General features: G+C 40.4%; 1 protein-coding gene across 1 annotated transcript; it reads left to right on the forward strand.

Annotated features, from left to right (window-relative positions):
• The first annotated feature begins 7,017 nt into the window (after nt 1–7,017).
• Nucleotides 7,018–7,962, forward strand: LOC129521373 (putative olfactory receptor 2W6). The gene has a single exon (XM_055342758.1). The coding sequence runs from the start codon at nt 7,018–7,020 to the stop codon at nt 7,960–7,962; it is 945 nt and encodes a 314-aa protein (XP_055198733.1).
• The last annotated feature ends 18,287 nt before the right edge of the window (nt 7,963–26,249 follow it).

Genomic DNA, 26,249 nt, shown 5'->3' on the forward strand with positions numbered 1-26,249 from the left:
AGACCCCGAATAGCCAGAGGAATATTAAAAAAGAAAACCATAGCTGGGGCAGTACAGAGCCAGATTTCAGGTTGTATTAAAAAACTGTGATCATCAAGTCAGTGTGGTCCTGGCACAAATACAGACACATAGATCAATGGAGCAGAATAGAGAATCCAGAAGTGGACCTTCAACTTTATGGTCAACTGATATTCGACAAAGCAGGAAAGACTATCCATTGGAAGAAAGACAGTCTCTTCAATAAATGGTGCTGGGAATATTGGACATCCACGTGCAGAAGAATGAAACTAGACCACTGTCTTGCACCATACACAAAGATAAACTCAAGATGGATGAAAGATCTGAATGTGAGACAAGATTCCATCAAAATCCTAGAGGAGAACACAGGCAACACCCTTTTTGGACTTGGCCACAGCAACTTCTTGCAAGATACATCCACGAAAGCAAAAGAAACAAAAGCAAAAATGAACTATTGGGACTTCATCAAGATAAGACGCTTTTGCACAGCAAAGGATACAGTCAACAAAACTCAAAGACAACCTACAGAATGGGAGAAGATATTTGCAAATGACGTATCAGATAAAGAGCTAGTATCCAAGATTTATAAAGAACTCTTCAACTCAACAGCAAAGAAACTAACAATCCAATCATGAAATGGGCAAAAGACATGAACAGAAATTTCACAGAGGAAGACATACACATGGACAACAAGCACATGAGAAACTGCTCTGCCTCCTTGGCCATCAGGGATCTACAAATCAAAACCATAATGAGATACCATCTCATCCCAGTGAGAATAGGGAAAAATAACAAGACAGGAAACAAATGTTGGAGAGGATGTTGAGAAAGGACAACCCTCTTGTACTGTTTGTGGGTATATGAACTGGTACAGCCGCTCTGGAAAACTGTGTGAAGGTTCCTAAATGAGTTAAAAATCGATCTGCCCCTCGACCCAGCAATTGCACTGCTGGGGATTTACCCCAAAGATACTGATGCAGTGAAATGCTGGGACACCTGCTCCCCGATGTTTATAGCAGCAATGTCCACAATAGCCAAACTGTGGAAGGGCCTCGGTGGCCATCAAAAGATGAATCAATAAAGAAGATGTGGTCTATGTAAACAATGGAATATTCCTCAGCCATTAGAAATGACAAATACCCACCATTTGCTTCGATGGGGATGGAACTGGAGAGTATTATGCTGAGGGAAATAAGTTATTCCGAAAAGGACAAACAGTATATGGTCTCATTCATTTGCGGAATATAAAAATTAGTGAAAGGGAATAAAGGGGACAGGAGAGAAAATGAGTGAAAATATCAGTGAGGGTGACAAAACATGAGAGACACCTAACTCTGGGTAATGGACAAGGGGTAGTGGAAAGGGAGGTGGGCGGGGGATTTGGGTGACTGGGTCATGGGCACTGAGGGGGGCACTTGGAATGATGAGCACTGGGTGTTATGCTATACTTTGGCAAATTGAACTGCAATAAAAATTTTAAAAAATAAAACTGGAAGAAATCAAGGTGCATTTAATAGACAAAGATAGTATTTGGAATTTTAACAAACTGCGAAGTTAGCTGATAATGCTGATCTTAGGCTTCCGCTGGCCTGGATACAATAAGTACTTGCCTGTGTTTTGTAGCTTCCTATAAGAAGAGTCAGGGTCAGGCCGAGTGGCCAGGTATCAGACAATTCCCTGACGCTTTCTTTGTCTCATTATTGTTATTACTGTTCAAGGACCAAATGATATCTAAAATTCCTGTAAGTTCTTCTTCTTTTTTTTTTTTTTGCTAAAGAATTTTTTTTTCACATATTTATGAGAGATACAGAGAGAGGCATAGACACAGGCAGAGGGGAGAAGCAGTTTCCATACATGGCGCCTGATGCGGAACTTGATCCCAAGGACCCTGGGGTCATGCCCTGGGCTGAAGTCAGATGCCCACTGCTGAGCCACCTCGGCATCCCTATAATTTCTAAATATGTATAAGATTGTGCTTTTAAGAATTTTACATTCGATAACAGGAATCTTAAATACTTAATTGCCAAGATCTCACATAGGTACCCAAATGGAAACAAATACAAGTGTCCAAATGCCCAGATGCAGCCTGCACAGGAATTAAGCAGATTCGTTGACAATTGTAAGACTGTATCAAAATTGTTGGTGCCCAAAGTTCAACTATTTTATGTGAATCTCAATCTATTTATACAAGGAAATAGCACAGACCAAGTGTTGTGGATTATTCCCAGAAAAAAAAATAGAGAGCTACACTTAAACATGTACACACAAATCCACAAATTTAGCCCAGACTTTAGAATGATGAAAAAAATTAGCAATATTTGTTATCTATGTGAAGAATGTAGGTTACTATTCTCCGGTTGCCTAATAATGTGTTTAAAAGCTTCATATAATGCTGAAATAAGAGAAGATAATTTATGGCTTGGATAGCCGCCAGGTACCTGAACATCCCTTTTCTGTGACAGACTTCACTGTGATGGACTTTACCCCTTTAATAAAGGGAAATACTGAATCAAGGAAAAAATGCCCAACTCCAGTGCTGCAGAAGGAAAATGTGTCATACCAAGGTTCAGATGCAAAAAATATCTCCAGTTCTAGGTAGGACTACTGATTTCCAAAGTCCACGAACACAAGGGATCTTGTACAGCAGACACATATTTTTATTCCTTTTTTAAAAAGTTTTATTTATTTTTATTTTTTTATTCCTTAGAAGGAGGGCTTGAACTTGAGATTTGCAGGTGGAAAAGCCACAGCTTGGATCTAATTGCTGATTACCTTCCACCTCAGTGAGCATCAGTTGCATTTTATTCGATGTCACAGAGTGTAAGTTCAGAAGGTCTGAGGGAGCTGATCCTCAGTTGGGAGTCACCACCCACTGGTGACCTGTCCCTGAGGAAGTCACAGCATATCTGGAGATTCAACCCTTTATATGTAATATTAGAAGTTACGCTTTTTGAAGGTGTGCGCAAGACTGTTTTTAGTCGATGAAGTGTGAGCTGCTCAGACCCAGTAAAATCTGATCTATTCCATGTTTTACTTCTCAGAGATCCCTGTCCTCATGCAGTGGGTAGCGCCACTGCCAATTTAATGAGCTACAAGCTAAATAAACGGTCTCAGTCAGATTATTTTTGCCAGTTGAGTAGAAGGCTAACATTTCCATTGAGTGTTTGGGAGTCTGAAAGGCAAGAAAAGACAGCCTTGGCACCTGGAAAGACATATGCACAGTGACTATAAACAGGGCAGATGGACATGGCCAGGTCATCTGAGCTGGACTGGCTGGACTGGCCCAACAGTGTCCTGACTATGTGGCGCCCTGCACATAGAAGGGGGCCTCTCCACTGCGTGTAGTCGAAGAAGTGAAGCTGCTCTCGGTGTCTCAACAGGGCAACGCAGGCCCAAGAGTGTCCCCTAACTCCATTCTTTCCCATGGCAGAGGGCGCAGATCCAACTATTTGGAGTTGCTTGTCTCCTTACAGTTTCATGGTCTTCATTCTGTGAGTCCAGAACCAAATGAAGAAATTGATCTACATGTATTTTTACATGAAACTCAGAAATCAATCCTCTCTTCCAGAAAACCTGAGTTCCTTGTTTGAAAACTTTCCATGATGCCCCCTGGAGGCCTTTCTACCTGGGAAATGGGAAGAACCTCTGAATGACAACCCCAGTCCCTAGTGCTCTAGCTCTGTAAACAAGCTGTTATCTGCCTCAAGCCCCCAGACTATTCCAAATTCCCAAGGTGACAGGGTATTACATTTGTCTTTTCATCCTCTTAGTAGGCACCAATAAAATGGCATTTATGTAAATTATTTATTATTATTATTATTATTTTTTTAATTTAAATTTTAAAATTTAAATTCAACTTGCCAACATATGGTGTAGCACCCAGTACTCATCTCATTGTGCACCCTCTTTAGTGCCTGTCACCCAGTGATCCCATCCTCCGCCTATGCCAATTCTCAAAGCTCTTAGAAACAGTGCGCCTCCCTTTATCCTTGGGGGTCACCTACCACCTCCTTGACCCTAGGGAACCATTATATACATGTGTGACATAAAACACGCCAATTTGAAATTGGCCTGATGCCACTCCCCACTTAGCTGCAGAGGAGATGCCACCTCAGGCTGGTCTGGAGAGCTTCAGCCCCTGGTTAGCTTTCATCCACGCTGTGCCACTTAAAGATTCATTAACACTTGGATGGGACACACCTCTGTGCTCAATCTCGATCAGAGTGTTTGTTGGAATTTCTGCTGGGAGATCCAAGAACTAAAAGGGGGAAGAATTAGCTGCCTTCTCCCCAAGAAAACTCCTGATTGATCTCTGGAATCGAAGTAAGGAGGGTGGACAGACTCTTAGGTCTTCCACATTCTGGGGAAAACAAGAGTGAGGGTGTGGATAGAGCTTTGCTGTAGCGATGAGTTTCATTTCTGTATTTTTGGTCCCTCATCTGTGGGTACATAATTGTCTTGTGTGATAGTTCTCTTAAGGTTTGTATCTGTCAGGGCACCTGAATAAGTCTTCTGAATGCTACTTTGCATGCTAACTGCAGTTTGGAACACGGTTACTGCATCCAATTCAGAGATGACTGAATGCACCAAATTCTAACAAAGTGGATCTTTGATGGGTAGAACCTTCCCTATTCCCAGCGGGGCCAATATGAAGGCATCCTCTGACCTTGATACACGTGCATCAGATCATCCTTTCTGGTTTCCCCAATGAAATGGCAGCCAGTTTGAACAGAACAACTCTGTGTTGTTCTGCTTTTGCATGGTGACAAATCAAGCATTGCAATGCTTCCCTGGCAATGTGGACAATGATCACGAGCTTTTCTCCATAATGATAGATTTTATTATTGGGCCTGGATGTACATCAGTGGTGGGAGCAGGAGGAAATGACCACCTCTAAACAAGGTTAACATGATAAGAATGGGGGAGGGAGGAAGACTGGGAAGTTCAAGCTAACGTGTAGTGAGTGACAGCATTATGGTTCTTGCTCTGATAGAAGCTGTGGTGCAGACGTGGTCTGCTCTTGGACGTCTCCAAACCACGATCCTAAACCTTGGCCTGTGCACCTTACGGGGCTGCTATGGCCCAGACCCATAGGTGGAAAGGCTCTGTGAAACATCTAAATGATTGTAAATGTGAAGAATGCTGGCTTTAAGGATGTGCTGTGTACCTAACACAGACAAAAAAAAAAAATAGCTGTGCTGTGTGGTACTAAATCCCACTCAGTGGACACAGAATATCATTCGGTAGGTTCCCTCCCTACTGTGGGTCAGTGCAGATTCCTTCAGAGAATCAAGCCCCATGCATCCATGCAACTTCAGATCTTTGGACCAAAGTTGTCAGAATGGGTACACACTTGAACATTGTGTGCTCACTAAGTGCTAGAGTTGTGGGATTAGCTCTATTCTTCATCAATATCCATTTCTAGCAGCTCCATTCCTTGCAGTTTCATTGTTCAGACTAGGGATCAGAGCTAATGCACATGAAAGAACCAAATATAGTAGTTTATACTTAACATACCTGTAGGGGTGACACAGGAGAGCCGCTGGATATTGGACATAAGAATGAGCAGCCGGTCATCTTGGAATGAAGGATATGTCATTGACAAATGTCACCTAGAATAGAAATATTATAAAGAAATTAATGTGATGACTTTGCAATGAGCAATTTGTGTTGTGTTTCTCCTCACCATTCATGGGATCCCTTTACTGAGTCTCTTGAGCTTGAATGAAGCTGTGATGGGTCTGTGGATATAAGAATGCCAGTTGTTTTCCCAACCACCACCAGCAGAGTGTGTGTGGGAACATCTTCCTGAGCACCCAGGGGATGTCATGAGGTCTCGCAGTCTTTGGCTTGCTGCTGCTTATCATTATTCTGTGACTTCTGTGTCTTCAGGGGGCTCTCCTGGGGGTCCTATGCCTGGAGCAGTAAAGGGAACACGCAGAATTCCTGGCTGCAGCCCCAGCTGAGTAAAGTTCACAGCTTCTCCACTGTCAGGGTAGACAGGTGATGACAGCAGCCACACAGAGACACACACACTTCAGAATGTTTCCGTTCTCAGGTTCCCACTGCTTCCTTCATGCATGTTTCATGAAGCCATTTCTTAACAGCTGCTCGAATTTGCCATCCCCATGGCTGACACAAGCCTGCTGGGCACTAGTGCTGTAAGGCTGAGCTCCATCCAAGTGCTTGGCATGAGTTGTGGGACACATGAAGAGCTAAACACATTCTGGGCAGGCAAGTGCTGATGCCACCAGGGCCACAGAGCTGTGCGGTCTGAGAGGGGACTTGAAATGTGTACAAAGAGATGCTAAGGCATGGAGAGAGAAACTCATGGGGTTTCACATGTATCTACATGTGCCTGCATAGAGGCAGGGTATAATCTGTCATCTCAACTTTTTCTGACAGTGAGTGTCCAACGTTATTATATTTAACCTCAATAAAATTATGTGTTGTTAAGGAATTGTGCGATGTGCATATTTGTGAACTCCCTCGACATCATCTGTGACTTTGGTTTTTGTGTTTCTGCATGTACCACTTTCCCTTCTTGAGACACATTTTGCTTAATCTGCCACATGTAAAATTCTTGTTATTTGGGAAACAAAACCAAAACAAGAAACAACCTTCTCAGGTACATCAGTGTCCCTGAACATAAATTCTTCTGTGGGGGCTTCCTTGATCAATTGGGAATAATTTGAACACACTCATCTTTTTAACAAATCCTTTAGACAACTTTTACTTTCTCCTTTTTTTCCCATTATTTATGAACATCATTCAGTAAGGAGGGCAGCTTCTGAGTTCATTTATCCTCTATCTCCAGGAGAATTAGACTGCTTTGCATACAATGAGTATCAATAAGTGTGTGCTAAGAAAGTATGGAAGAGCAAATAACTCTCCTAACTTCACAGCCCCACACATGGAAGCTGAAAAGTGCTGGGTAGAGTCTCCACTTGCTGTCTTATCCAATGCTTTCTTGTTTTTCCATAACAGCTGGCAAAGATTATGGCAAGAGACAATGACAGCTACCAGCAAGCATTCACCTTGGTGGGCTTTTCTGACCGTCCTCAACTAGAGATAATTCTCTTTGCTTTTGTCTTGGTCTTCTACATCCTGACCCTCTTGGGCAACAGTGCCATCATCTTCTTGTCAATCTTGGATGCCAGGCTCCACACACCCATGTACTTCTTTCTTGGGAACCTTTCTTTTTTGGACCTCTGCTTTACGACAAGCATTGTCCCCCAGTTGCTGTGGAACCTTTGGGGTCCAGAGAAGACCATCACCTACCATGGTTGTGTGGCCCAGCTCTACATCTACATGGTGTTGGGCTCAACCGAGTGTGTTCTCCTAGCTGTCATGTCCTATGACCGCTACGTGGCTGTCTGTCGGCCCCTGCACTACACTGTGATCATGCATCCACGTCTCTGCCTGCAGTTGGTGACTGTGTCCTGGTTCTGTGGCTTTCTAAACTCCTTTGTCATGTGTCCCCAGACCATGAAACTCTCCCGATGTGGGCACCATATGGTGGACCACTTTCTGTGTGAGATGCCTGCTCTTATCGCCATGTCCTGTGAAGACACCATGCTGGTGGAAGCATTTGCCTTTGCCCTGGGTGTTGCCCTTCTCCTGGTGCCCCTTTCCCTGATCCTCATCTCTTACAGCATGATTGCAGCCACTGTGCTCAGGATCAAGTCAGCAGCAGGGTGCAAGAAAGCTTTCAACACCTGCTCTTCCCACCTGATGGTGGTCTCCCTTTTCTACGGGACCATCATCTACATGTACCTGCAGCCCGCCAATAGCTACTCCCAAGACCAAGGCAAGTTCCTCACCCTCTTCTACACCATCATCACTCCCAGTATCAACCCCCTGATCTACACGCTGAGGAACAAGGATGTAAAGGGGGCGATGAGGAGGCTCCTGAGAGGTGAGAAGGGGGCCAGGGAAGCCTAAGTGAGAGGAATGATTTCTGGGGTCATGGATGCTGTTCTGGAGTCTGTCTCTTGGATGTGTACGTGATGGTGTGGAGAGTGAACTTTAAGAGTACAGTGAACACAGCCGGACATGATAATTTTGAGTGTGACCTCATCCCAAGCTCTCTGGATGTGAAATGGTTCCCTTCCATTTAAAGGTGTACCTGAGAAAATCTCTCCTATACTTGCCTTTTATCCATCTTTGGGCTTCATCCACTGGTAGCACCAATTCAAAACACACAGTCTACAGATTACATCATGAGATATCAAATAAAAGCAAGACACCACCAGTAGCCTCCTCTTGAAACTCCTTTATTTATGACTCTGGTGGTTTTCAGAGGTGGGTGAGACAACATCAGTCAAATCATAATACTCTGTCCTAGATGTAGGTTGTTTTTTCTTAAGTGAGGAGATTCCTGTTTTTGTTATTTGGCTTTTTAAGTTTTATTTTAGTTTTAGTTAACATACAGTGTTATATTAGTTTCAGGTGTACAGTATAATGATTCAACAATTCTATACATCACCCAGTGAGTGCTCATCACAATGGGTGCTCTCCTTGATTCATTGCATCATTAACTCCAGGTATGGGTTCTAGGCCGCTCTGTTTTAGAAATGATTTCTAGGTATCATTGATGATAGCAAGATTTGGAAATTATTTTTTTTTGAAATAATTTAAATCCAACTCCTTACATCAACTAGGAATCCTGGTGTAGAGCATGCTGAATGTATGACCATCTTCACTGGACACAAATCATGCTGCAAACAAAGCCTGGGAGACATCACCCATATCTGGGTCTGGAATTGATTTATCCTCTTACTAGTATCTCTTGAAGTTCAGCATTTCTAATCTGTATTATAGGGGAGAACATCCTCAGTTTACAAGATTGTAGTAGAGGTTAAATGAGGTGAGAAATGTCAAGTATGAGGCAAGTGGATCTTCTGTGTGTCCTTTCTGTCTGTATACCACAGCAATTATCAGTCTTTTCCTTTTGGAATAGATTTTATTTTATTATTTTGATCTAGTTTTTAATGAAAATTGCCTTTAGTATGTTCTTTCCCAATACCTGCAAGGTGAAAAATGCTTTCTCTCAGGTATAAGAAACACCCTTCACTTACTTCTTTTAAATTAGGTAAATACATTCCCTTTTACCCCCGCAGAGGACTTTGTTGTTTTCTTAGTACCCTAGTATAAATGTGGGGGGTGTGGGTGGTAGAGACTCAGGTAAGTGTGCTGATTCATTAGTAGTAGAGAATATGAGTTCAAGCTGTTGGGCTTATGGTGGAGGTGACATCTATGATAAAATACCTAGCTGGAAATGGAGAAATTATGTCAAAGTCATTCAACAAAATGTTCTGGATATATTGAGAATAATGTTCAATTTATTTGCTTCTGTCATCCTGCTATATTATAAAGATGATCCCAGGATGTATGGAAGGATTTTTTTTTTTACTCCATTTGCAAGTAATGTGTCAGAACACAGGGAAGCTTAGTGTCTGTCAAATATTTCCTACTTCCAGTTGAGCTATTCAGCTCACCAGTTGCCTTTTGTTATTTTAGGTTCCATGCAGTTAAATTCTGAACTCTTTGGCAGCCAAATGTGGCCTTGATTTTTGATTAAAAAAAGAACATTTAGCAGGGCTTGGGTGGCTCTGTCAGTTAAGCTTCCAACTCATGATTTCAGCTCAGTTGCTGTCAAAGTCATGAGCTTTGTGTTGGGCTCCATGTTCAGTGAGGAATCTGCTTGAGATCCTCTTCCTTCACTCCTACCCCTACTCACACTCACTGTCTCAAAAAAAAAAATCTTTAAGAAAAGCATTTAAATTTCCATTTTAAGCTCAAGGAGTCACCCAGGTAGCATCAGATACACTGCCAGTCAGATCCATGACAGCTGTTCCAGTATTGACATTGCAGCAGTGGGCAAATTTTGCTTCAACCAAATCTTACCCACTATTTATAGTTAGTGGAAAAGAGAGTTTCAGGAGATGGGGTGGGGAATTGACCCATCTATGAACTGGCCAGTGATTTAAGGACTTAAGAAAATAACTCAGAGATGGTCTCTCCGAATTTCATCAAGGGGAAGGAAACTGGACTAAAGTACTAATATAATAAAATATGATACGACAAAGAGTAAAATTAAGAATAGAGTAGATGAAATACTGATAAAGATTTGACCACAGAGCCGAATTGGAACAGCTACAATTCATGGAATTCTGGTGATTTATAAAAAAATTTGAAAAGAGCAGAAAGTAAGTACATTATATGGAAATAAATATTTCAATCTGAGAGAGTTGTTTATGGTGGTAGAGGCAGAGTAAAAGGCCTTATGTAAGGTAAAAGGTTTTATGTAAGGTGAAATTTGACCAGAGGAATATTCACCTGAGGCCAGCAGATCCACCACATTTGGATTTGCACTGGGATGTGCTGTGGTTTAGAAGCTGAGATCCCACCTTGCAGAATCACTCTTCAGACACAGTGCCCCCTAGCTGAACAGGCTCAGGGATACAGAATGTAGCCAACTTCAATAGAGCCAGAAGGGCAATGTGCTACTTAATGATGATGGGAAACTATCTTTTAATTATAATTATACCATCTCTTCTAGACTATGAACAGTAGATTTTATCCCTGTTCTGTAGGTATGTGGGGAAGCAAAATGATCAGAAAGTGGCTTGGTCAATGTGTAAAGCAAATAATGGGAATTCAATTTAAAATTAATGGTTAATGGTTATTAATGTCTGCTAAAAATCAATGTCTAAAACTTGCCTGCTTTACCATGTGCCAGGCACTCATAAACATTTGCCCCATATTTCTCACTTGGATCCTTAAAATTACCCTGAGAAGAGATGAAAACACAAAGAGGTTCTGTGACTCAAAATAGGCCATGCAGCTTGCAAGTGCTGGCGATAGGGTCTGATCCCAGAGCATCTGGCTCCAGAGTCCATGATCTTCAACCTGGGATATCTCCATGCTTTACTTGAAGCTCCAATCAAAGAATATGGCCCCAGTTTAGCATGATGAACTCCTAGTGAGTAGCCTCTTACAGATGCGATATGGGTTGAAAAATGAGCTGAACTTCAAGCTAATTACTTTCTCATAAATTTAGAATTGATTATGTGAGGAATTAATATGGCAAGGAAGGCCCAAAGCAGACACATTGTCATGTAGAAAAAATCCAGTTAGAAATAAGACTGTGGTTCTCTAGACGAGTTGTGCATATGACAGTAAAGTACGTGGATAACTCAGCCAGTGGCATAAGGAAATGAAGTTGGCCAGGGCGGGCAGGAGAAGGAAGAAAGATCTTGTGTTTCACTTCAAGCTGCTTTTCTCATGAAAAGGTCTGGTTGTGCTTTGGTCCTGCCTTGAATTCCTGTGAGATCACTCATATTTTTTAAAAGATTTTATGTATTTATTCACAAGAGACACACAAAGAGAGGCAGAGACACAGGAAGAGAGAGAGAAGCAGGATCCCTGTGGGGAGACCAATGCAGGACTTGATCCCAGGATCCTGGGGTCACGACCTGAGCCCAAAGCAGGTGCTCAACCACTGATCCACCAAGGTATCCCAAGATCACTCATATTTTTATAGTCACTTCCACTTACATTTACATTGAGTTAGCTTGAGTTGGTCTTTCCTGCTTTGTTTATTTATTTATTTTATATTGAAGTATAGTTGACATACAATGTTATGTTCATTTCCCATGTACAACATAGTAATTCGACAATTCTGTACATTACTCATTTCTCACCACAAGTGTAGCTACCACCTGTCAATTTACAAAGTTATTACAATATTACCGACTGTGTTCCCTAGGCTGAACTTTTCATCCCCATAACTTATTTATTTTATAACTGAGGTTTATGCTCCTAATCCACATCACTTATTTCATGCATCCCCCACCCAACTCCCCTCTAGCAATCACCAGTTGGTTCTCTGTATTTATGAGTTTGTTTCTGTTTTGTTTGTTCATTTGTTTTGATTTTTAGATTCCACATATAAATGAAATCCTGTGATATTTGCCTTTCTCTGTCTGACCTGCTTTTAATAAAAACAGAAAAGATTCAAACAACCTTCTCTACCTACAGCTTGAGTAGTAAAAATCAGTTCTTGCTACTGCAATTCTCCTTTATTCCTTTTGACACAGTTGATATTTTCTGTAGATATTCAAATCCTATCAGTCAAGTTAAGAAAATATTTCTTTGGCAGCTGTCCCTCCCTCTATAATGATTTTTAAAATTAATTAATTCACTAATTTAGAGAGAGCATCACAGTGGGGTGGGGAGGATGAGGCAGAGAGAATCCAAAACAGGTTCCATGTCCAGGATGGAGCCCAACAAGGGGCTCAATCTCACAGTCCTGAAATCATGACCTGAGCTAAAATCAAGAGCTGGACACTTGACCAACTGAGCCACTCAGGCATCTCCCTCTATGATGATTTTTTTGGCCCCTTCTCCTTATCTATTCTTTCAGTTTAATGTTTACAAGATAGTAACAAGTAGAATTTATTGAACATTGTCTATGGCACGATGCTAAGCTTTCCTTATGTTATCTGAGCTAATATTTGCTGAGAAGTAAATACTATTAATATTCTATAGATAAGAAAGCTGAGCCTAAGAGGGTTTACCAGAAGAGGCTTCATTTGGGGTTGAGTTACTGTTTCCAGGGTTGGCACTGACATTGTCAAATGATTCTGAGTCAGACCCCAATGACTCAAGTTTGAGAGCATGAGATGTGAGGATAGAAGTAGATTAGTGAGGGAAAGCACGTCCATGGTTACAACCCTCCATGTCTTAACCTCTCAGACTGAAATGACCAGACAGTGTTATCTCATTTATCTGTTCTGAAGTCACTTTATTAAGGAAACATCACCAACTCCTGTGTAGCAAAGCCAGAGGAAGCTGAATGATGCCCCAGTGATGGCTTGAAGGCTAAAACCCAGTTCTGCTGGTTGAGGCTGCACTTTGCTCTCCTGGGCATGAGGGCCAGGGCCAGAGTGTGAGAGGGAAGGAGGGAGGCCTGTGGAGTAGGAACATGGGCCAGCTCTGCTGTCCTTATTCTTTCTGCCTTTGCCTTTGTCTTTGACAATCTATTTTACCAGGCTTGCTTAGGTTTGTTGTCTTCACAACTCTTCTCCAGATGATCCAAATCTGTATTAATCTTGTCCTTCAGGCTTATTAATAATAATCCCTGAAGATTCATCTCTAATATTTGATTTTTAATAACAAAAGATTTGTTGGTGTTTCTAATGCAAGTATGCAATCAAACTTGGGATTCTATTACCAATTCTAAGGCATCACCACAGCTTATAACTTGGACAGACTTGAAAATTCCTCGGAGGTTTATAATAAGCTTTTCAACACTGACAAGATCTGGGTCTTTCTTCTCAAATCAAAGACATTTAATCAAGGCCTACGAGTACGAACCATATTTTCGCCAAAGCCACTATTCTTCCTGCAATTGTGGGATCTTCTTACAAGAAAATATGAATCTCTTACATATATAAGCATGGGCCCCTTCCATCTTGATGTGATTTGCTTTGGGAGGATGAAGAAAACAGAATTCCAAATATGCTCTGTGGTCACTGAGTGCAGGGCTGATGGATGTGACCCTATGTCACCTTTGGAAGAAGAAAGACATCAGATTCCAGGAGGATTTGCATATGGGGCAGCCTCTTAGTCACACATATATCTGCAGAGACCAACTTGCATATAATTTAAAATTCTTAGGGAGAAGCAATGTATTTTTCTACTATTTCACCCAAAAGGATACTTGGCACAGTGACAAATGCATAATAAATCCTTTGTAAAATACTTTGATTCATAATAAGACTAAAGAATGGTATATAAGACACAAGCAAGCTGTACTATAACCTCCCATTTTATAATTTGAAATTACTATTTGTGTGACACTATATCTGATATACCAAAACTCTGGTTTTGGGAAAAAAATTGGGGGTATTAAAATGATTAATAATCATTCATTTATTTAGTTATTTGGCATTTTGTTCACCTTTTCTTATTCAACCACCAAGTATTTCCTGAGGATCTGTGACATACCACACATGACCCTGGGATGATGGAGATACAAGTATGAAACACAAAGAAAAGGACAGTGTAAACTGATTGATGTTGATAATGTGCTACGGGGTGAATGGGCTGGGCACTTTACTTGATTGTTGAAGTTTGATTTTCTGTAGGAGATGATCACTGTTCTGTGTTTGAAAGCTGAATAATTTAAGAAGTAGAGAAATGGAAAGAAGGTGATGTAGAAAAGAACAAAAATCATGTGCTCAAGCTAGGAGAGGATGCAATGTGTCCTGGGTTCAGTAGTTTGAGGTATTTTGACATGGGATCCCTCAGGGGAATAGTAGTGAGTAAAATAATGGTTGTGTGCACCAGAGCCAGGTCTTGATGAATATTCAGTTGGGGAACTGAATATTTTATTTTTCCTACCATGGAAAGGAAATTAACGTACTTAGGAGAGTGACATCAATAGGGTATATTGTAGGCAGATCATTTGCTGCAATTTAAAGCATAATATAGGAAAGAAAAGGAGGAAAAGCATCAATAATCCAAATGAGAAGTTATGAGAACTTGGTGAAGGAAATGGGTGAAGATGAAGGATAGAAATTGGATTTTGGAGATGTTAGAGAAATAGACTCAAGACTGGGGATCTGATTGGAAATGAGCAATGGGCAACAGAGAATACTTTAGTCTCAATGCCTGGTGTTCTCTATGCTTTTCTGGGTGTAGAAGGAACATGTTGGTGCTGGTGGCTGAAGAGCATGATTTCAATAACATGACTTACAGCATAGTTCTCTCCCAAATCAGAAGGAAGGATTTCAAAATTCATTATTTTAAGAAAAAAATCCCATAAAAATAACTATGTCAGATTAGTTCTGCCCTTTGAGGAAGGAGCTGCTGGCACAGAAGGGCTCGCCCTCATTAAGCTTTTGCTAACAGACCCTCCAGCTGTGGAAGTGAGTCATTAAGTTGGTGCGATCATGTCTGAGCAGGGCCCCCGAGGTGACAACTGGTAGTGGGGCTTCCTTGTCATCTCATCGAAGGAACCACAGGCCTGGGTGGAAGTGATGAAAACGCAGTGAAAGATCCATATCACAGGTCAACCCCTTCGAAACTTTACTGTGCTGTGCAAAGTTGGAGACAGTTTGACCCCTGGAGTCCTGCCTCTTCTGGGAGTGGGAAACCCATCTGTAGGCCAAACTACTATGGGTAAGAGGTTCAAACTGTCCTGTTTAAATTCATTCTTTTAAATTCCTCATGTTGTTTGGATTAATCATCCCACTCCACTATTTTGTTAATAGAGACATAATTAGACATAACAAAGCACCATTTTTCCAGTCCATTCAGGCAAAGGAAATAGGAGGATTAAGATCATCCAGGTTAAAAAATGTGTCTCTAAAATGCATTGTCTTGAATTTTCTAGGCCCTTATTTCTGTTTTTCATATCCTAATGGCATTGGAAATACTATATTCCAGACAGAAGAATGAATCTAAAATTTGACAATCATTTCTACTTGATAGCTGATGTGGGAAGCAAAGGCAAAAGAAAAAAAAATTTCTTTACTACTTATAGCCCATTGACAAATCCTTGAAACAGGAGGAGTGACCTTCCTTTGGGAACTCAGCTGCCTTGATGGTAATATTTTGTCAAGGGCAAAAGGCAATCTTAGCTTAACATTATCCCAACCTCCAGGATCCTGTGAGTCTGTAACACATAGAAATTCCTTTGGAAACTTCCTTATTTCTACCTCCCAAAATATGTGTTGGTGATCATCCTTCAAACATATGACTGATCGATATGCATCTGAAGGATCTCATGACTCAGGTTTTATTAGATGGTAATGAATGACCTTTCCCAACAACACCTGGCCCTCTCAAGGTCCTGGAAAACTTGCTTCCAAAATTCCTTAGAGACCCATGCTCTCCCTAACCCCCTCTCAACTTGAACTATATAATCAGTCAGTCCTCACAACCCTACTACATCTCTTCCTGCCCATGGGTCCTGTCTCATGCTTTAATGAAACCATCTTTTTGTACCAAAAATGCCTCAACAGTTCTTTCTTGATCATTTGCTCCAAATTCAACATTTCCACACCAGTAGCTTTTCGAATAAGACAAAGAATCCCTAATACATGAAAAAAAAAAACTTTATTTGGATTGTTTTAAAATTTATTTTTTTTAATTTGTCATAAAGTCACTAAGTTTTGGTGAACAGTTCTATAAATTTTGCACACATATATAGATTAATGTAACTACCATCAAGATCAGAATATAAGACAGTTTTATCACCACCCCCAAACTTCCTTGTCTTATGCCTTCATTTACAGTCTTCCCAAACCTAAACTTTGAAAATCACCATATTATTGTCTTTTTGAGTTTTGAACAGTCTACAAATAAAATGATAAGGTATCTTTGTTATTTTTTTAAAAAATATTTATTTATTTATTTATTATTTATGAGATACACAGAGAGAGGCAGAGACATAGGCTCCATGAAGGGAGCCTGATGTGGGAAGCAATCCCGGGACTCTGGTATCACACCCCGAGCCAAAGGCAGAATCTCAATCACTGAGCCACCCAGTTGTCGCTGTTTTTTTTTTTTTAATTTAAATTAAATTTGCCAACATATAGTATAACATCCAATTCTCATCCCATCAAGTACTTGGGTTGGTTTTAAGATTGGCTTCTTTTTATTAAGGAGAATGTCTTTGAGATTTATACAAATTGTTGTGTCAGTGCTACATTCTATGTTTTAATGAGGAGAATTGCATTGTGACTATTAGTTTGCTTATCCACTCACGGATTGAAGGATATTTAGGTTGTTTCCAGTGTTGGGTAATTATAAATAGAGGTGCTATGAACTTTTGAATATAGCTTTCCAAAGAAGCATAATATTTAATTTCTCTGGGTTAAATACTCAGGAGTGGAACTACAGGGTCATAGGATAAGTATATATTTATTTTAAAAAGTGAAAAACCATTTTCCAGAATGTTATCCCATTTTGCATTTTTACAATCAATGTATAAGAATTCCAGTTGCCAACCCCATCAGCACTTGATAGTGCTGGTCTCAGACGAATAGATGTGCAATGACATTTCATCATGGCTTGGATTTTCCTAATATCTACTGAGGTTGAACATCCTTTCATGTCCTCATTGGGTACCTAAATGTATGATGCCGTTGTGAATCCCCAAAGAAGGTGGAAGCAGAGACTAAAGGATGGGAGGAAACCTAGTCTGTCCACAGTTACACAGCTTGTGGGTGGTTGAGTCTGGAAATGAATCCAAACCCATAGGGATCCAATGCCTGGCCTTTCCATGTTCTACCACTGGGTGAGGATATAGTGAGCTCTCAAATTGCTTAGAATCATGCCCAGCTCCTAAAACAGAAACAAAAACACATCTTGCATTGTTTTCTCATGAAAGGCAGAAAGTTAAGTTTATTTACATTGCTTACCAATTACTATTTTTGTAAAGGCACGACCCTCTCTCTCCTATTTAATGATCCGCTCTTCCATGTGAAAGACCTTTTTCACAATCCAACTAAAAACTGATCTCCTCTCACCATTGTTTTTATTAAGATAATGATTACATTCTCTTTATTTTTTTCATCAGTCTGGGCCAAGTTTGTGAAACCTAATTTGCTAATCATGGCAATCTTCTTGGTAATCCATGCTAATCATCAATAATTGTGTGTGTGTGAATGTAGAAGACAGCCACTCTGCTCCATCCTAGGCATTACTCAAGGTGTTGAGTCCTGGGTCAGAATTACAGATCGTTCAAATAAGCATTTGTGCTTTTAATATTTCCTGTTTAAATGCAATGCAATATTTTCAAATATAGTAGAAATGTCAGTCAAATTATTTTGTGGCTCCAGGTACACAGGTACTCAGTTTTTTTTTTTTTTGCAATTGATTAATTAATATTTAGAAGGACTAGTCCTCTCCTCTCTCATCTCTAAATCTGAGTCATCTTAGTGAGCTGTCTGAGGTAAGATTGTTTACATGACTTGCCTTCCTCTACTTCTTCCACACCGATCTCTTGAGAGTTGTTTCCCTTTAGGGTCTTATGCATCTAGAGAATAGAAGAAGACTTAGGAACACGGGCTATCTAATAGCATAAACAACTTAAGCTCTTTCCAAGAAATCTCCAGGGACTTGATGCTAATTTTGTAACCATTGGAAAAGCCTTAAAATTCCCTCCAGTGTCAGGTGTGACAGGAACACTGGTATAGGGGTGGAACAACCACGGTGGGCCCTCGCTCTGGGCAACAAGGGGAAGGATGAGCTTTTCTGGGGTAGCAGACTTTCATCACTCCATCTCCAAGGCTCTGGAGTGCAGCCTTCTCCTCACGGAGCCTGTCATTACCCTGAATACTTACTTCCTCCCCTGGATCAGTATTTCAGAGACACTTCATGTTACATTCTCTCTTCATTTCCAGGCTAAATGTGAAAAGTAATATTAAATCCAATGCCAATATTGATTTGGTCAAATAATCTAGTTGTGCAACCAGTTTGTTACTCTGTTCCCTAGATATTTGCTATTTTAGCTAAACAGGGGTTTCCTGGTTCACATTTCTTTCAGAAAACCTTGTTATCTTCTTTGGTCCCCAAATTACCCACCCAACACCTGTCTCAGGGAGGAGCTCATGGGTACATCCCCCAATGATCTGCGTATGCACTTATGCCACTAGCAATAAATGGAATCGTTAATGTTATTTATACAGCAATAGTCAAGGAACCATGCCTCATACAATGTACAAAGTATTATAAAATCCTGCCGTAAGTGGTTTTGCAGTTTATTTTCTTCTAAGAGAACAGCAGACTGCAGATCCTTGATCAGGGCATCGGCTTCTATTTCTATTGGCCATCTCCCATGGGAGAATCACTTCCTATGAAGGTCTAGGTGATTGCTTTTGCCTTGTTTTGTGTTGCATCTGAGGAACAGCATCCACTGGACTCTCCAGACCTCCAGGTTTCCCTTCCAAACCTGGAACACAGGCATTGCTAAAATGCAGACAACGGAGACAGGAGCAAGTTGTTGAGGATCTGCCACAACAGCAGGATGACTAAGAGATCTGCTGCTGATTTTCTGTAGCCCATGAACTTAGTTCTTGGCTAAGAACAACCCTCCTCTTCCAAACCCAGTGATCCTTGATCATGGCTCCTCTTGGAGGATTGCCCTGGCTCCGCGCCCCCCCCCCCCGCTCCATTGGCACAAGGCGGTGACTCTGGGAAGGGGCGTCATCAATCCAGGGATAACCTCTCATCCCAGATCTACTCATCGTGTCTTCTGAGAACTTGGTGCAGGTCAGTATAAGTAACAACAGTGCTGCAGTAGGGGAAATGTTACCCCAAAAGACCTCCCGGCAAGTGTATTTCGTCTGAGATCATGGGCTCCCAGAATACTGTCCTAGAATACCTAGAATACCTAGAATGAGAAGCTTTGTAAGTTTTGCATATGTCATATTTTCAGAATTATTTCGTTATTTTTTCCTAACAAATATTCTGATTTTCATTTTATAAAAAAAGCATTTGAGTGCTTTAAATACAAGTATTTTAAGGAATGTTCTGAAAAACCCCATGATATGGTCACTCATATTTCCTTGTGAGCAGAAACCAGTTTTCATGATGACACTGGGACCCAAGGGGTATGTGGATCAACATCTCAGATCTCAGGACAAAAGGCTTTAAGCCCTGCTGTGCTCACACAAACCTGACTCAGAACCCATTGCTATAACAGTTAATCAGGGAGGTGGATGGTGAGGCAAATGTATTTTTCAGATGTGTGATGCGCTTTCTAGATTTCTGTGCTACTTTTCTTAATATTTCGTAGTCTTTGTTTTAAGATGAATTTCAGAGCAACCAATGCAAACTAATATGTCATTTGGGAAGTTCCAGCAAACAGCAAATCTGGCATTATGAACTGTGTCCTGTGGCAGAGGACATGAGCACACAGAGATCTGAAATCCCTCAAGGGACTTCCCCTAAACATGTGACCTCTCGGGTGTGCTGACTGTCCTCTGGTCACATGGACTTCTCAGCCCCACTTCCCATGGCTCCTCAAGAAGTGTGCTGCCACTGGGGAATGTGCAGCTTACCTCTTCTCCTGAGGTCACAAAGGTCTTCCCCCTTGTAATAATCGCACCCCATCTGCAATGCCACCACCCCTACATGGGAACAGTTAATAATGAGGGCATGTGAACTGGGTAAAGCTTCTCTAGACCTTTGTCAGAGGAATTATACAGTTGGAAACATCCCCCTGTCTGCTAATGGCAGAGACTCTCTTGCTCTGTGGTGAGTCTGTAAATACACCTTTAAAATATTGATTTGGGGGGCTTCTGGGTGGCTCAGTCAGTGAAGCAACTGCCTTTGCCTCAGGTCATGATCCCGGGGCCCTGGGATCAAGCAGGTGCATTGGGCTCCTGGCTCAGCGGGGAGTCTACCTCTCCCTCTGCCCCTTCCCCTGCTCATACTCTCCTTCTTTCTCAAATAAATAAATAAAATCTTAAAAAAGTAACATATTGATTGATCATGAATAGGAATGGCAGCATTATAAGGACTTTTGCACCTTGATGAGGTCACTCTAGGTCCAAATGGACCTAATGCTCATGGACCTAATGTTCAGGTGACCCAATGGCAATTGAGCCCAGGAATATCTCTGTCATTAACCAAATCCACAGGTATTTGGTTGACAAAACCCTGCTGAGATCATGGATTTTGGCTTACTATCTTTAAGATATCAGACTGGAGCAAAGCAGTGAGTGAATGCATGCAGCAAGTATTGAGTGGTTCCTTGTGCTGAGAGAGTGGAACCCAAGTGTTCCTGCACACATGCACACATGCACACACGAGGAACTCGTGAGGTGATGAACGTGGGGATGAGTTAGATGCAGGGCTCGTTTCTTGGTGTACTCATGTATCAAATTACCACCATGTACACCTTAAATATCTTACAAGTTTATATTCCAACTGTGTACCTCAGTAAAGCCGAAATATATATGTATATATGATTTATATATTTGTGTATATATGTATGTATATGTATGTATACATATATGTATATATATTATATACAAGCTCTAAAAATCTGGAAGAAGAAAGAGGAAACAAGTATATACATAAATTTATCAATAATTATTGTCTATGAGTAGATGGGATTATGCACTTATTTTTTCTTTAATGGTCATTGCTTTCTTATTTTTCTGTAACAGACATGTTGCTCTTACAATGAGTTGTTTTAAAGTAACTAACTAAATAGATAATAAACCTTTGTCTTCAGCCAAAAATTAAAAATAAGAAAAATTAAAATGTTGTCCCTTTATGTATGGTGATTACAAATCAAATGTTATGTCTCATTACAATGTGGTTTTTAAATTTAATTTTTAATTTTTTAAAATTTTTTAATGTAAGGATTTTTCTCCCCAAAAAAAGGAAAGAAAAGAAAAGAAAAAGATTCCTTGTGTCTATGTTATATTTTCCAAGATTGCAATTCATACTGACCTGTTTTTGCTCTTGGTATGCATTTGCCCTGGGAGAGCTGCAGATAGGCTGCACCCTTAATATACTGTTTCCAAGCCGTCTCTTAAGCTATTTTGTCTAAAAAAAAAAAAAAAAAAAAAAAAAAAAAAAAAAAAAAAAAAAGCTATTTTGTCTAAAATATTCAAGGTTTTTTTTTGGTGTGTGTGTGTGTGTGTGTGTGCTGCTGAAGCAAGCACTCAAGTTTATTTTTTTTTTTAACTGGCTCTAATTGTCCTTTGTGTATGGCTTCACTTCAGATAATAGCTTTTTTTCTGAGTCTAGGGTCTATAGCCCTTTCTGACTGGACTGTAAGTGGACATGCCCCCCAGCAGGGGGAGAGCTGCGGGGATGGCAGGCATGGATTTATAAACTCTGTGTATATGGTATTCTAACCTGTCTGGCAGCTGGGTCCTTGTCAACCTTAAACAACTTGATGGCAGGAAACTATATCCTATAGCTAGCATTTAATTGTCCATATGGAGGCCATACATCTTGTTCTGTTAATTTCTGAATGTTACAGGAGTTCACAAGCAAATATCTGATTGGTGTTTATTCAAAGATGTAAATATTTAGTTCACTTTCACTGAAGCCATGGAGATTAACACCTCTTCCCTGCCCAAATCTCCCAAACCTGCTCCAAAAATATCCCTGCACGATGATTCTTACTATTTCCCTTAACTGACCTCAGGGCATTGTAACGATGTTGACCTGAATGTGCAAAAGAACGTCCCTCATTTTCTGCTCATTTTGTGAATGCACGTGTCAGGGAAGAAAGTCCCCTCACCTTGGTATAATCTATTGGATAAATCAACCTTAATCACTGGGTTCAGAGATTGGACCAAACCACTAACAATTCAGAGTCAAGTAAATTCAGGACTCTCTTATTTCAATGGCCTCCAGGTTGTCACTTTCCTGTCTACTATAGATAATTTAAGTATTATATAAATAGACTCTATCTCTCATCTTGTATATACCTGCAGGATCTGGTCCACAGAAAGACAACAATACACATTTTCCCCAGTTGTTTATAATCATGGAAACATGAGAGTTGATCTCATTAATTGAAGCTACCCCTACCAATTTTAGGGGGTAATTTGGCTCAAAGTTAGTGGATTCTGCCAAAATTATTTGCTTCATTTTTTCTAATTTTATCTTAAATTATTTTACTGGAGTACAAATTGTCAACATTTAGCGTAAAACCCAGTGCTCCTCCAGCCAAGTGCCTCCCTCATGACCAGTCACTCCAACCCCCCACCCACTTCCCCTTTTACTACCCCTTGTTCATTTCCCAGAGTTAGTTCTCTCATGTTTTGTCACCTTCACTGATATTTTCTCTCATTTTCATTCTTTCCCCTGCTAATTTTTATACTCCCCAAATGAATGAGACCATATAATGTTTGTCCTTTTCACAATGACTTATTTCATTCAGTATAGTACCCTCCAGGTCCCTCCACAATGAAGTAAATAGTGGGTATTTGTCCTTTCTAATGGCTGAGTAATATTCCATTGTATACATAAACCACATCTTCTTTATTCATTCATCTTTCGATGGACACTGAGGCTCCTTCCACAGTTTGGCTATTGTGCATTGCAGCTATAAACATCGGGGTGCAGGTGTCCCGGCATTTCACTGCATCTGCATCTTTGGGGTAAATCCCCAACAGTGCAATTGCTGGGTCGTAGGGCAGGTCTATTTTTAACTCATTGAGGAACCTCCACACACTTTTCTAGAGTGGCTGCACCAGTTCACATTCCCACCAACAGTGCAGGAGGGTTCCCTTCTCTCCGCATCCTCTCCAACATTTGTGGTTTCCTGCCTTGTTAATTCTCCCCATTCTCACTGGTGTGAGGTGGTATCTCATTATGGTTTTGATTTGTATTTCCCTGATGGCAAGTGATGCAGAGCATTTTCTCATGTGCATGTTGACCATGTCTATGTCTTCCTCTGTGAGATTTCTCTTCATGTCTTTTGCCCATTTCATGATTGGATTGTTTGTTTCTTTGCTGTTGAGGTTAATAAGCTCTTTACAAATCTTGGATACTAGTCCTTTATCTGATATGCTATTTGCAAATATCTTCTCCCATTCTGTAAGTTGTCTTTGAGTTTTGTTGACTGTATCCTTTGCTGTGCAAAAGCTTCTTATCTTGATGAAGTCCCAATAGTTCATTTTTGCTTTTGTTTCTCTTGCCTTCATGGATGAACTTGTGGCCAAGTTCAAAAAGGGTGTTGCCTGTGTTCTCCTCTAGGATTTTGATGGAATCTTGCCTCACATTAAGATCTTTCATCAGTTTGAATTTATCTTTGTGTATGGTGAAAGAGAGTGGTCTAATTTCCTTCTTCTGCATGTGGATGTCCAATTTTCCCAGCACCATTTATTGAAGAGACGGTCTTTCTTCCAGTGGATAGTCTTTCCTCCTTTATAGAATATTAGTTGACCACAAAGTTGAGGGTCCACTTCTGGATTCTCTATTCTGTTCCATTGATCTATGTGTCTGTTTTTGTGCCAGTACCACACTGTCTTGATGACCACAGCTTTGTAGTATGACCTGAAATCTGGCATTGTGAGGCCCCAGCTATGGTTTTCTTTTTTAAAATTCCCCTGGCTATTTGGGGTCTTTTCTGATTCCACACAAATTGTAAGATGATTTCTTCCAACTCTGCGAAGAAAGCCCATGGTATTTTGATAGGGATTGCGTTAAATGTGTAAATTGCCCTGGGTAGTATTGACATTTTCACAATATTAATTCTTCCAATCTGTGAGCATGGAATATTTTTCTATCTTTTTGAGTCTTCCTCAATTTCTATCAGATGTCCTTTAGTTTTTAGGGAATAGATCTTTTACTTCTTTGGTTAGATTTATTCCTAGGTATCTTATGCTTTTGGGTGAAATTGTAAATGGGATTGACTCCTTAATTTCTCTTTCTTCAGTCTCATTGTTCGTGTATAGAAATGCCATTGACTTCTGGGCATTGATTTTGTATCCTGTCATACTGCTGAAGTGCTGTATGAGTTCTAGCAATCTTGGGTTAGAGTCTTTTGAGTTTTCTAGGTACAGTATCATGTCATATGCAAAGAGTGCGAGTTTGACTTCTTCTTTGCCAATTTGAATGCCTTTTATTTCTTTTTGTTGTCTGATTGCTGAGGCTAGGACTTCCAGTACTATGTTGAATAGCAGTGGTGAGAGTGGACATCCCTGTTTTGTTCCTAATCTTAGGGGAAAGGCTCCCAGTGCTTCCCCATTGAGAATGATATTTGCTGTGGGCTTTTCGTAGATGGCTTTTAAGATGTCGAGGAATGTTCCCTCTATCCCTACACTCTGAAGAGTTTTGATCAGGAATGGATGCTGTAGTTTGTCAAATGATTTCTCTGCATCTACTGAAAGGACCCAAAGGTTTTTGTTTTTTCTCTTGCTGATATGATAAATCACATTAATTTCTTCATGAGTGTTGAACAAGCCTTGTGTCCCAGGGATAAATCCCACTTGGTCATGGTGAATTATCTTCTTAATGTATTGTTGGATCCTATTGGCTAGTACCTGGTTGAGAATTTTAGCATCTGTGTTCATCAGGGATATTGGTCTATAATTCTCCTTTTTGGTGGGGTTTTTGTCTGATTTTGGAATTAAGGTGATGCTGGCTTCATAGAATGAGTTAGGAAGTATTCCATCTCTTTCTATCTTTCCAAAGAGCTTTAGTAGAATAAGTGTGGTTTCTTCTCTAAACATTTGATAGAATTCCCCTGGGAAGCCATCTGGCCCTGGACTTTTGGGAGTCTTGGGAGGTTTTAGATGACTGCTTCAATTTCCTCCCTGGTTATTGGCCTGTTCAGGTTTTCCATTTCTTCCTGTACCAGTTTTCGTAGTTTGTGGTTTTCCAGAAATGTGTCCATTTCTTCTGGATTGCCTAATTTATTGGCATATAGGTGCTCATAATATGCTTTTAAAATCGTTTGTATTTTTTGTATTGGTGGTGATCCTTCCTTTCTCATTCATGATTTTATTAAATTGAGTCTTTTCTCTCTTCTTTTTAATAAGACTGGCTAATGGGTTATCAATCTTATTAATCTTTTAGTTCTTTCAGAACTAACTTCTGGTTTTGTTGATCTGTTCCATAGTCTTCTGGTCTCTATTTCATTGAGTTCTGCTCGAATCCTTATTAATTTTCTTCTGCTGCTGGGTGTAGGATCTATTTGCTGTTTGTTCTCCTGCTCCTTTAAGTGCAAGGTTTGCTTTTGTATTTGAGTTTTTTCCAGTTTTTTGATGGATGCTTGTATTGCGATGTATTTCCCCCTCAGGGCTGCTTTTGCTGTATCCCAAAGATTTTGAATGGTTGTGTTTTCATTCTCATTCTCATTCTCATTCTCCATGAATCTTTTTAATTATTCTCTAATTTCCTGCTTGACTCTTTCATCTTTTAGCAGGATGGTCCTTAACCTCCACGTGTTTGAAATACTTCCAAACTTCTGCTTGTGATTTAGTTCTAGTTTCAGAGCATTATGGTCTGAAAATTTGCAGGGTTTGATCCCAATCATTTGGTGTCAGTTAAGACCTGCTTTGTGACCCAGTATGTGGTCTATTCTGGAGAAAGTTCCCTGTGCACTTGACAAGAATGTGCATTCAGTTGTGTTTGGATGTAAAGTTCTGTAAATATCTGTGATATCCATCTGATCCAGTGTATTATTTAAAGCTCTTGTTTCTTTGGAGATGTTGTGCTTAGAAGATCTGTTGATG

The sequence above is a fragment of the Nyctereutes procyonoides genome, unplaced genomic scaffold, assembly GCF_905146905.1.
Source record: "Nyctereutes procyonoides isolate TBG_1078 unplaced genomic scaffold, NYPRO_anot_genome, whole genome shotgun sequence".
Lineage (NCBI taxonomy): Eukaryota > Metazoa > Chordata > Mammalia > Carnivora > Canidae > Nyctereutes > Nyctereutes procyonoides.

Bases quoted from the DNA above. Each gene is read 5' to 3' on its own strand.
- LOC129521373 (XM_055342758.1), top strand. From the start codon at position 7,018: ATGGCAAGAGACAATGACAGCTACCAGCAAGCATTCACCTTGGTGGGC.